Genomic DNA, 13,355 nt, shown 5'->3' on the forward strand with positions numbered 1-13,355 from the left:
GCACGGGGAAATTCTAACTTTACTATAACACAATTGTAGTTTTTACCTCACTGTTCTTTTTCATCTTTATAGTCAATAGAAAAGAATACTGAACTTGTAAGTCTCCTAATCTACTTTGATAGATGAAGGTTAAAAACAAGAATAAATGTAGGTATTGTGTAAATATTAGGGGAAATGAGATTAATACTACTGCAGAGTTGACTGTTTTCTCTAGGACTGCTTAGCAATATACTACTGTATCTAATTTCCATCATGGAGAACCAGTCAATCAGTGAGATGCAATGCATTCTTATTTAATTATTTATTTGTTTCACCTATTCTACATTTTTTTATTAATTTCCTTACCCTATTTAATGCAGTGTCCCATTTTTTTGTTGCCATTATAACAAAAGTTATAATGGTTGGGTTTTTTTTAAGTTAAGACTTCTATTTATCTATTCATGTTGTCTCCTGTGCCCTGTTCTGTAACTATACTGTACTCTATGAACTAAAGGCATAAAAGGGAGAGGAAGTTTCCCGGTAAGCTCTGTTTAAGATCATAGTTCATATGTATGTAGTCGTATGTTAAAACTTTGCTAACAAACAAGTAACCGGTTTTCCTGTGCAAAAACAAAAGAAGTATGGTATTAACCTATTGTATAGTCCTAGAATTGAACCCAGCAAATTGAAATGATATAGACGGACTCAAAGTAATATATGTCATTAATTTGAGTTATCACCCCTAATGACTGGAGTCAACAGATCACTTTAGGTTGACTTGAAGCACTTTCTTGGATCATCTTGTGTAGAATGGTTAGATACATTGCTCTCCCAAAATTCTCCAATTAGCAACAACTCACATACATTTGAAGGACGAATGAACAAATTAATGGATGTAATCCATATAATCCATAATCCTTCTCAATTTCATTTTGCGGGACAACAGTTATTTTTCAACTGAAATTGAAAATACAAAATTAATCACTGATTTAGGTTTATGGCTTATCCAGATCAACATGAGTGCTTAAATTAGTAGATTCAAGTTCAATACTGCATGCATATGCAAAGGGAATTGGATTAAAATTTAAACATTGTTGGCTTTGGTTTTCAAAATGTTCCCAGCTTGTTTAACTTACAGTCAAAGTAGCTATCACGTCAGAACAAACTGGTCAGAAAGATGCTGGCTTGTTTCCCTTCTGTGGGCAAAATTTACTCCCGTTTGCCTTCACTTGATGTCAGTATATGCATAACAAATAGCCCATACAACCTCGGCTCATAGATATTATATTACTGGCAGGGAAAATGTGTTTTTTCCTGATGTCATTACCTCTTTTTCCATCATCTCTGTTAAATGAAAAAATAAAGTGCAAACTGAAGAGCACAAACCTCTGATTGAAATCTGAGCAGAGATACTTTGTGACACCGCTGCTTTCATGACTTTTGTGGCACATAAGAAACACATTTTTTTGTGTGATCAGTTGTGTGAAGTCCAGAGAAATGTCTTTTGAACACCTGAAATTTCCTTTGACTTTCATGACATATGTTGAGTCCAGGGTTCCTTGTGTTTGAATGGATTCTAATTCTGTTGATTTTAGTTCTATAAAGGAGCAATTCTGATCCAGTGACTCAAATCCTTTTTTATTTTATCCTTCATTCCATTTCTTTTGATCTCACAAAGTCATTTCCGCTCCACCTCTTTCGGGCATTTTGGCATTGACTAGTACTTAGGAGAGCCTTTTGCTTTGTTTGTTTGTTGGAGGATATACAGTAAATTACCTCCAGAAGATCAGTAGCAAGGTGAACACAGCACTTGGCAAAGTCCCATACATGTAGCTTTGGGCTCCTCTTGACTGGTTTAAGACACTTCTACAGTATAATTCAATAATGACAATGTTAATACTGAACTGCCTTCAAGAGAAGTTAATGTGACATGATTTTCAGAGTTTAATATACTTCTGCTTTTATTTGATTTCTCCCTAATATGTAATTTTCCTGGAGAATCTCCTATAATTATGTATAACTTCTGTGATCTGGTTTGGATGTGTTCTTATGAAGATATCAAAACTAGATATGTCTTTGACCAATTAAAAATAATTTCCCTGAAAAAATACATTTTTTGTGAAGGAAAAAGACAACCAAATATATGGTTATGGTTTTCTATTAACAAGAAAATGGAGATTAAATTATTTGTTGTGCTTTTCAAGCCAAAGAGGCACTTAGCTACTGTCTAAGGGTTTTGTATAAACACATAAAATTTAAAGGAACATTGGCACCAAAATGGAACAGGAACAAAGTGTTTCACAGGAAGCTTGCCAAAGAGGGAAGACATATTTTAGCTTAGTGATTATCTATATATTTTGCTGTACCTGTGGCGACAAATCCAAAACAAACAATGACAGTACAAATGCGACGGGGTTTGTTAGATTTGATGGACTTTATCAGCTCAAAGAACCAGTCTGTGTGATGTGATCACAAAGATCTATACCAACGTATCATACACAGGACCCTTCGCCGTCACTTATCAACACCCTCGGAAGCCCTGCGATTAAAATTGTGACACTCCACTCCTTCCTATGCAGATTTTGCTGCGTTTGATCCTAGAGCACCTGCTTTGAACCTCTAATATCACCGTGGATGGCTTTACAGTTGAAAGCCCAGAGTATTTCATACAGACCATCAAGGGTGCCATGTGCGTTGGTATCAAATGCCGAGGGCTGTGACAAAGTTGCGGTATTTTATTCCCTGGGAATGAGAACAGGCTGTCCATATGGATTTCACCTAATCCAGCCCAGGTGTGAATCCCAGGTGGAACCCTACCAACATAAAAGTCACCAGTACACATCAAATCAAATATTTACAACCCAAAAGGGACGAGTTAAATCCAGCTTTTGTTTCATGTCTCCCCTGCTTTTCTATCACTGGAAATCCAAGATGGACAATACAACAGGTGAGAAATATCTCCCACAGAGACCAATACATTTAACAAGGAGAGATGACAGATTGGGGGTATGTGTGTTGTGGCGTCAGGTTTGGTTGTGGTCTTGTGGTTAAGCATCTGCTCTCTGTCTGACCCGGTGGCCCTGAGAGAGAGAGAGGGGTAGGGAGACAGGTAGGGCCAGGGTATGAGGGAAACAAACGGCCAGTGTCAAAGATCCAAACGTTTACGGTTGTCCACCGCAACGCCTTGCTGAGCTTTTGCAGCCGATTCGACCACTGGCGTAAGACGGAACGGGGCATAAGCAGTTGCTTATCACGACCAGAGATATGAGGCAGTGTGGCCATACTCTACCTACGAGCTGTGTCAGTATGCCATTATTATCTATTCTATTGGTAAGCTGGATCACTCATCTGCATTGCTCTCAGCTGCTCGACCGCTGCGCTGTAGGATGATGTAATATAAAGAGCGTTCCTACTGGAAGTGTAGCAGGCCCCTTCTGACCCATAAATATAAGGCTGATCACCACTGATTACAGCCATACGATACAGTGATAACATCAGAAGTGTATGGTTTTGGTCTGAAAATTGCATGATGCTGCATGATGCTGCATGATGCTGCGTGATGCTGCATGATGCTGCGTGATGTTTCTTTTGTCTCATTTCACATGAGACAAAAGAAACGATGAGGAGAAAAGTTTGTCAATAACTTAATCATATAAATATTTCCTCCCTTTCTGTTTTCTTCTTTGCTTGCTCACAATTAGAAACAGCCTCTTTTCTAGGCTGTTTGGGCTTTTTGTGTGACTATATGCAGAGGCCACATTGGTGCTCCTGAGTTATTTCTTTACACACACATCAAATGTCTTGGTTACCTTCCCTGCCTGCCCCGCAGAGGTGTCCTCCTTACTGGAGCATGTTGGCCACCCAAGCATGAAAGCTTTAGAAAACTGCAATTTCAGTGAAGACTTGCGCTAAATACTGGTGTAAAAATAGGACTATTAGACTGTTCCGCTGCACAGCCACTTTGGAGTAATTTTATTGCCAACTATGAAGGACCAGTTCCCTTTCAGTTTTACTTATTTTGTACAAAGCTGCTCCAAAATGAGTCAGTGAAAGAATGTGAATTACAACGTTATGACTGAGAGGATAGAAGAAGAAAAGAGGTGACATATCTAGAAAAAAATCATTACATAGAGAGGAGGAGGAAGAGGAGGAGAGAAGAGAGGTAAGGAGAGGAGAGGAGAGGAGAGGAGAGGAGAGGAGATATGTTAGGTAAGCAGGTGACAGCAGTAGCTTCCAGCTGTGAACCGAGTGTGCCCAGAAACAGCCTGACAGGGCCTGCTGGGGAAATGAGTCTTCTCTGGGAATGGAGCAGACAAGCAAATGTACACACACATACAGAAAGGCATCCCGTGCACAAAAAGACACACACATAGACAGAATTAACAACAGTACAAAAAGGCTCCCAAGGTGCAAGAGTCAGAAGGGAAATACATCATCTCTTAGGAAGGAAATGCATCCCCTGCAGAGATCTGAGTCTCCCAGCCAATAAGACTGCAGGAGAAGGAGGAAATGTGTACGCATGCAAGCAAGTTGGAATGATTATAACAGTAATCCAAATACTTGCAAGGATTTAGACCAGTCATGACATGTCACATTAAAAGAAAAAAAAATCTATTCAAGATCAAGAGACAGGGGAATTTATTTAATAGCATGATAAAACAATAGACTATACCCCTGAGCATAACAACAAGAGGTGTGTGTGTGTGTGTGTGTGTGTGTGTGTGTGTGTGTGTGTGTGTGTGTGTGTGTGTGTGTGTGTGTGTGTGTGTGTGTGTGTGTGTGTGTGTGTGTGTGTGTGTGTGTGTGTGTGTGTGTGTGTGTGTGTGTGTGATGTCTGCCATGTTTTATATGGGTTTGGGGCACATGGGCATACCTGTCATCACACAACACAAACACCCTCTGTTGCTCTGTCTTGTTCTCCCAGTTTTTGAAATACGTATATTTTATAATAAAAAACACACATTTTGTGATATGATGATGATTAAATACCCCCTATATATAAATTTTAATGCGTAATTGACGGGAATTGAAGCTGTTGAGATTTTTGCATCTGGTTAACGGAGGGTGTATTTATCTAGCTCAAATTACAGTTCTTTTAGGTCTGTGTGCCTTCTGTGTGTCGTGCAGTTGCTTTTTTAATTTTTAATTTTTTACAATACTAAATAAAAGTTTGAATATTTTCCATAAACATAAGAATAATTACTGGAATGATCAAGTAATAAAACATAACTACTGTAGGTATTTAGTAATGATTCCCTTGAGCTTCTATGTAACTGTGTAACTATTGTAACTGATGCATGAACGTCTTACTTAACTGATATAGTATTATTTAATTGTTTAATTGTTAATTTTTCTGCTTGAGGATACAAATCCTTCACACCAGCCTCTCCAACTAAAGCAAACAACAAATATACTGTACAGACAACATACAAAAAAACAAATTCACAAATAAACATGTTAATAATGGTGGAATGTTTTGCACGGCATATTTTAAGCTTATCATATTAGGCATATCACACTGAAGTCCAAATAATACTCGTGCCACCTCCTAAAACTATACACAAAGAATTTGCTACCCATAGAAATAGCACCTCTTACACTGTCATTGTCAATCAGAGGTGTAATTATTGAGGCTCATCATTTGTATTCATCATTTTAGCCATCTGTTGGCTCTAAGGTAAAACAACTTCACCTTTTTTTTTCCTTCACTAACAAGAGCAACATAGAAGATAGTGAAGATGCTGGCAGCCAAATTAATAAAATAGGTACCTGAATCAAAGGCAAGGTGATAGGACTGGAATCAAATTGATTTAGCTCAAGTTAATCTAAGGTTGCCATGACATCCGTCTGGTTTGGTCTGTGGAGCTTTAGTGATGAACACAGTTGGCTTTCACAATATTAACAAACAAGGTTTTCTATGTCTACACTATGAATTATTTGTGTAATTTCTGTTCAGTTCTATTGTGGTGCTGGCCTTGTCTCGGAAATTCATGTCAGCTTCTGCATGCATTTTCCCCAGAGAGCACACGGTCATTAAGGGCATCAGTATCTCCCTCAAGGACAGTCTGACAAGGACAGACTAGCTGTCACCAGGGATCGAACCTTTGACCGACAATTCTGTCCATCTATATAGAAGGGTTCCTATATAAACTATTCCCTATTCTAATCCAAGCTTCCATCTTAGATGACGCATCTCCTTCTATACTGGCCATGTTGCCTTTTCCTTTAGAATACCACACACACACACACACACACACACACACACACAGGGAGCACCAGCTGGATATGAGGCTGTCTGTCTTTGTTAATTTCTCATCTGCCTTTCCTGTAACACATCAGAGAGAGTCTGTATGTGTGTGTGTTTGCAGTCACACCCTTAGGGTAACACATGCTATCTTTATGTGTCCAATATTTTTGTGTATTTATTTTTCTGTATGTGTGTGTGTGTGTGTGTGTGTGTGTGTGTGTGTGTGTGTGTGTGTGTGTTTGAGGGCCACTCAACATCTTCACGTCATATCTACTCCTAATCATCTTTGAAATAATGAAGCAGCTTTGGAAGACTGACAGAATGTGTACGTGTGTGTGTGTGTGTGTGTGTGTGTTTACGTGTGTGTGTGTGTGTGTGTGTGTGTGTGTGTGTGTGTGTGTGTGTGTGTGTGTGTGTGTGTGTGTGTGTGTGTGTGTGTGTGTGTGTGTGTGTGTGTGAGTGTGTTTGCACGTACATACAAAAGGCCTGTGATCTTCAGAAAACCATCTCCCAAAATTCACCTTTTGAGGTATTGAGACCCACAGTTGATTATCTCAATTTGATGGGCCTTTATTAGAGTCTTGTTTCATATTTGGAACACTTCATAGCGATTTAATCAATTCACTTAATGTCTGCATGCGTGCATATATGTGCATTTAGTGAAATTTGGGGTAAAATACACATATATATAATAAATCTTATTTTTTTTAAAGTCAGTGCATGGTGGAACCATTTTTGCTGATGGCTCCTGTCAGACGTCACCTTGTCTTTGCATTCAATTATGATGAATTATGCTTATTTCTATTACACTCATGACACCAGCATGTGAATGCAAATTTGCACTTGAACTTCGAGGGAAAGAGAAATTGTATGTAAAAGCTGTTATGGATCCACAGGGTCTTGGAACAGCTGGAACAGCTCACTGTAGTGCAGGTTCTCTTTAGTCCAATTTGCATGGAAAAATGATCACTTCTTTCAATTTAGCAGGCTGTTTGATGTTTGCAAGCTGATATTTCTAAAACTAGTGCAGGCAAACACAAATCTGAAATACATGAGTAGATTTGGTTAAACCCTGGTTAAAAACGAACCAGTCAGATGGCAATGTAGAATTAAATGTGCACCCTGTTTGCTGACTAAGAGAGAAATAACACATGAGAAATTATAGGAGCTATGAGTACCCACCTATTACAATCAACACTTGTAATAAATTCACTAAGAACAGGGGCTGCTGGGAGGTGGAGAGGGGGGAGGCAAGACTAATGGAGGAAAGAAAAGAGAGGAACGAGGGAAGAGGAGAGATGGCAGATGTGGGATGTGAGAAAAGTGGTGATTACAAATTCACCATGGATGAATGTTGGTATGAGGAGTCTGGAGAGAAGAAGAATGGGTGATTAGGGTCGGAGGAAGATTGATGGAGAGAAGAAACTATTGAGTATGGAGCAGCCAGATATCAAGAATATGAATAAATGCAGCAAAACATACTTGCTCACTTCTCAAAAGGGAGTTCCCAGTGCAGCTACTGCAGTAACACCAAAGCACAACTATTTCCAAGGCAATGAAAAAGTGTATAAAGGACTATGGAGAGCACAATTTAAATAGAAAAATGCACGGAGTGAAGTCTAACTGAAATTGCAATGCCCTCTCATGTTGGAAAATATCAAAGGTTTCAGATTCATTAAGAAATATGAACATACACCCACACTTGTTCCTAGGGTTAAGGGCCACCTCTATTCCAAGAATTACATAGGCAACTACTTCGCTTTGGAAGATAGTGAATGCTGCCCGATTACCATCAGACAAAACCATCATGTTGAAAATATCCAGAAAATGATCATTGCATCCATATTTTCGATATTCTCTATGTTTACTAAACCAGATATTCTCATATTGAATAGATTAGCAACATCTTCAACACAAATGTTTGATTCCAATCTTAAAGAGACATTTGTTAAAACAGCGCTTTTCAGAAAGAGCGAATGCATGGATATTGTCTCTGGTGTTCAAGACGAATCCAAGCCCTTACATTTCCTTGTGATATGCTATGCCATACTACTTCTGGCATTGGTATTACATGTTGAAATGAATAGAGGAGCGGAAACGGCAAGAAAAAAATAAAAGTAATTACAAATGTGCTGCACAGAGGTTGGAAATGCAGGAGAGGATTAGGTGAATGAAAGTCAAGAGGGGCAGATGAGGAGATAATGGAGTTGAGGATGCAACAGCGCAAAGTGAACAAAATAAGTGATGTATATGCATTATGCCTTACTCTCACCCCCTTCCCTCTCTTTCTTAGCCTCTCCTCCCAATATTCCCCCACTCTCTCTCTTTTCCTTCGTAAGACGAAAGTGTTTATATGATCAAGAGGCTGACTCTGCGACAGACACAGCTCGCTCCCTCAGAAACCAGCCATATTGTAAGCCACAGGATTAAAGGTGTGTTAGAGAGTCTGCACTGCACTAATGTTTAGCGTGAGAGTGCTCGTCTGCCTCTGTGTGTGTACACAATGTACTAATAGTCCCAATGCCTGTCTGTGTGTGTCACAGCAGCACACAACTCTGTATGTGTGCATGTTGGCGTTATGACGTTATTGACATCATACCCCTGTGCATTTCGATGCAGGCATAATTTCTTGCCTCCACGCTCACCAATAAAACTTGGTATTAATTGTACATACAATATTGATCAATAATTGACAGCAGAGAATGATTACCAAAATACCCAACCAGTAGCTAACAGGTGAATGAGGTAAATGATCACCAATGGTTTATTAATGGACGACATCAATCAATGACTTATAATCAACATCAGCGTTGTAAACCGACCAATCAATCTCTGATATCCCGTGATGGGTAATAAAACCTGGTTGGAGACCATTTCACTGCACCTGACAGCCTGTCCAATTTAACACTGATGGCCAGCATTAAATTACTGACGCTACCGGGGGATGACTGATAAATTTCAATTTAGCCATGTTGCAAGAACAAAGCACTACATTTCCATGGCTCGTCAATATAAATTAAATTAGCTATTTTTAGCCTTCTGGTTTAATTACTTGGTCACATGCTTGAGACTAGCCTTAAGTAGATCCTGTTTTAAATCCTCACCCCGCCAATGACCAGAAATAATTATGCGGCTTTCTTATAGATAATTAGTGCTAGATGATTGATATGTGTGTGTCCTATGTATTGGTTCTGATGAAACCCATACTGTCAGTAAGAAATCTGTGACAAAGTTAATCTCAGAGGAGGTGTTGAAAAGAAGCTCGAACATAGATCTGTTGCAGAGCTGTAGGTTGTGAGGTTGGATGCAGCTCTCTGTTGGATTCTGACAGGCTGAATGTAGCCCAGAATACATTCATGAGTCTGGGAGACGATGAAAAATGTGTGTGGGTTTTGTCTTGTGTGCATGTGCGCACATGTGCGATTTAGTATGTTTGGTGAGTAAATTAAGCCTCTGGAGCCACGGGACAAATCTGACAGACGAAAGGAAGAGAGGGAGCGCCAGGAGGAGAGATGAGAGCACAGAAGAAGTGCTGAGCAGAGGAGAGGAAAACAGAGGGGCAGGGGGGCAGGAGAGGAGAAGAGAGGAGAGGTGGAGTTAAGCTGAGCGGAGCAGCAGGGAGGAGGAGAAGAGAGCAGATGAAGCAGAGAAGAGTGGATCGGAAGGGAAATGAAGATCATACGACAAGCATAGCAATTTTTCAGCATCTGACTTAGAGCGAAACCTAGTGTGAGATTGATTTGTTTGACATAAACTTCAACATTATGCTTTTTTTAAATGACAAAGCATTGAAAAATATACAAAAAGGGGGAAACACTGTTAGAGTAACCTGTCAGATACACAGACAGGGTCCTAAGCAAGCTGGAGTGTTGAAACCTTCCATCAGGCATAACCATTTTTTTTTTTTTTGCACCAAGACTTTGTGGAGCAATCCTCAACTAAGACCCAGTATCATGAAAAAATATGTTACTCCTTTGGAAATGGCACGGTTTCTGTGTCAAATGTGTTAAGCAAGTTGAGAAATTTGAAACGTTTTTGTCCACTGGCTACAGCAGCGTGTGAATCTATTAGCGCTTATTTCATTACTTCACCTTCTAGATTGGTTTTTAGAATAGAATTGCAGCTCCATACACTGATGTGTTACCTGCCAATGGTCGACAGAGTAGACTAATTCACCAGCAACAGCCAAAATCTAAAAGCATTTGGCTGGTAGCTGGTTTTCATTTCCCAGCGTCTCTTTAAGGCCTTGGTCCCCAAAATGTCAGCATGGATCAACGGGACATTTAATTACACACATTTATTTACATTTCTGTTCAGCCTCGGCACTTCATTTGCTTGCTTGCTTGCTTTTCCAACTTCTGCCTTTGACATTTGATTCATCTTAATGTAAATTTGAATTGAACTACAACTGCTCTTCAGTCAGCCTTGGTTAGACCACATTTTAACTAGTATCTGATACTATAAGGTATCTCTCACAGGCTAGAGAGCCAGGAGATCAGTGCCAGTATCTTTGCCCCAAAGGGTTTAAAATTAGACCTTTTGTGCCTGTGTTTCATCGACACCCTGCAAATCACAATCTATCATAAATTATAATTATATAAATAAAAATCGTAAAACAGGCTTTTTTTTAAAAAGGGTGAAACTCAAATCTGTGATGGTGCAAAGCCAAGTAACTACATTTTCCAGGTGTTGATTTGTTTAATCACAGCAGAAATTACTTTGATTTATGCAAAGTCAGCCTATACATGGTCTCCCTACACTGAAGGATGATGCAGGCGTTGGTATGGAAAAATGGTTCTCGACAGCTTCCACAGTCGGCTTTTTGAGGCGTTTCTTCCTGTACAATTTACAAACAATACAAAGTCATTCTCCACCTTTCTGCTGACCAAATCTTAACACATTTTGTTTTGTGACAAAATCAACCTCTCTTTTTTCCGTCACTCGACTCTGTCTCTTTCCCTTCTTCCTCTCCTCCTGCCTCACTTTGTCATTCACCCCCTTTTTTTCAAACATTTCTCCTCCTCTTTCTCTTCCTCCCTATCCATCTCTAGCCTCCTCCACTCCCTTCCTTTTCCTCAGCTACGGTAATGAAGGGTCAGTTAGTTTCCATATCACCAAAGCCTAACCTGACGCAGCCCTGGGTGTGTTTGCACTGGTGTATATATATCTGTGTGCCTGTGCGTGTGTGCGGCCACACGCTCACTCAAATGTGTGTGTGGTCATACATTTCTTTACAAGATAAGTGTGCTATACTGTGAGTATTTAACATTTTACTTCACTTGAGAAGGAAAGAGGGGGGAAGAAGAGAGCAGGGGAGAAAGAAAGAGGGAGGGAAGAGAGAGTGAGGCGGGGGACAAAGTAAGAAAGTGTGTGAGAGAGAAAGTGGGAGACACCACCATTGTATAACATCTTTTAACTGAAATACAGTAGAAAATGGGCAAAATGGGTATGGTAGTAGCAATCTGGGAATAAAATGCTGTGTAAGGCTCCAGCCTCATCACTATAAACAATCCACGTTCACACACACACACACACACACACACACACACACACACACACACACACACACTTTGGTATAAGCAGCTCACGTTCGCTGCCACAGCCCAAGAGCTACCGCAAGAATATTTATTGGCTACCAGCTCAATGGCTGTATTGAAGAGGAGAGAGAGAGAGAGAGAGAGGGAGAGAGAGAGAGAGAGAGAGAGAGAGAGAGTGAGTGAGTGAGAGAGCAAACTGAAGAAAGCAGAAAATGAGGAAAGGGGAAAAGAGGCTGTTGCAGGTTCTATCCCTCTCTCCTTCCTTCCCCTCATCCTCCCTGTAAGCCAATTTATATTTCTCCTGTTTCCTCCGCAACACAGCATACATCCACGCACGAACCTCGCGCGCATACACGCACACCCCTCTCACATACATGCAGACACCTCACAGACATTCTCACGCGCACGCAGACACCCTCACACGCACACCCACACTCTCATCCGTCACCCCACTCAGCAGCATCTTTCCCGTCACTGCAGTAGAGAAAAAAAAACAACTCCAGCACCCAGTCTCACCCAAAAAGAGCCAGTGTGCGCGCGTGAGTGAGGGCGTTTATGTCACTGCGTGAGGAGTGCGCTGTTGGCTGTGTGTGTATGTGCGCGTGTCGCATCCCCTTACCTTGTGCGCGTGAGGAGAGCGAGCAGAGAACGAGACTCCACAGAAAACAGCGCATCACCGTCATTCCTCCGTCCGTCATTCTCTCGTTCATCCCTCTCATCCCCCTCTTCGTCGTCCCCCTCTTCATCCTTCTCTTTTCCGACGAGGGGTGCGCGAGATAGCGTTCCGTGCCGCTATTAGTAATGTTATTAACATCAATACATCTTCCGCGAGCCGAGCGCGAGCCCTCTAAGCTCTCACCGGGCCGCATGCTGCTTCACATCCAGAAAGCGGAGGGAGAGAGAGAAGGGGGGAGGGGGGGGGGTAGATGGAGCGAGAGAAAGAGGGGAGACGCGTGCGTTTTCTTTGCCTCCTCTTCTAACATAGACTAGATAAATCCATCATATCCGAAAAATGAATTCAGTCTTATCCAGAGTAAGAAGAGCAGAGGGACAGAGGGAGAGATGGGACGGGCACACAGGTTGTCTCTCTGTCTTTAAATCCACTCTTAGCGATGATTGCCGTCAGTATCTCTCTATTCCGTCCCGTTGCCCTGCAAAAGAGTGACAGAGAGGCAGGGAAAGCTTCAAATCCATTCTTCCTCTGGGCTGCATCCCCTCTTCATTCTGAAATATCCCTCTTTTGATTTTGGCTTCCCCCCTTCCTACAAGCTTCTCATCCCGTGTCCTTCTGCACAGTATGCGTCTCTTATAACAGAAAATCCCCTGTTTCTATTCCCCTTGGTGTCTCAAAAACGGACAGGGATGTTTGCTCTAAATTTCTTTTTTCTTGGCCGGATAACCCTCCTCTCCTCCGTCTCTCGACTCGTGCGTCTGTAAAACCTGTTCTTTTCCTCCTCTTCTTCTCCTTTCCTCTCACAAACAACCACGAGGAAAATGTTGCATCTTCTAGAAATGATTTACTCTCTCATCAATCTACCATTAATTTCACTTATTTTCACTGAAGCATCACGGTCAGTCACCCCGTTCCATTT

At 41.0% G+C, this 13,355-nt stretch overlaps 1 protein-coding gene across 1 annotated transcript in view; it reads right to left on the reverse strand.

Moving 5' to 3' along the window:
- LOC310956123 (CUB and sushi domain-containing protein 3-like) overlaps positions 1-12,632 on the reverse strand; it is a gene marked incomplete at both ends in the record, with an annotated part of 334,390 nt that extends 321,758 nt beyond the window's left edge. The window contains one exon of the mRNA XM_083926253.1: positions 12,383-12,632. Within this exon, the coding sequence (XP_083782379.1) occupies positions 12,383-12,632 (250 nt within the window). The remainder of the gene's footprint in view (positions 1-12,382) is intronic.
- Between the last annotated feature and the right edge of the window lie 723 nt (positions 12,633-13,355).

Source organism: Echiichthys vipera (genome assembly GCF_963691815.1).
Source record: "Echiichthys vipera genome assembly, chromosome: 13".
In the NCBI taxonomy this organism is placed as follows: domain Eukaryota; kingdom Metazoa; phylum Chordata; class Actinopteri; order Perciformes; family Trachinidae; genus Echiichthys; species Echiichthys vipera.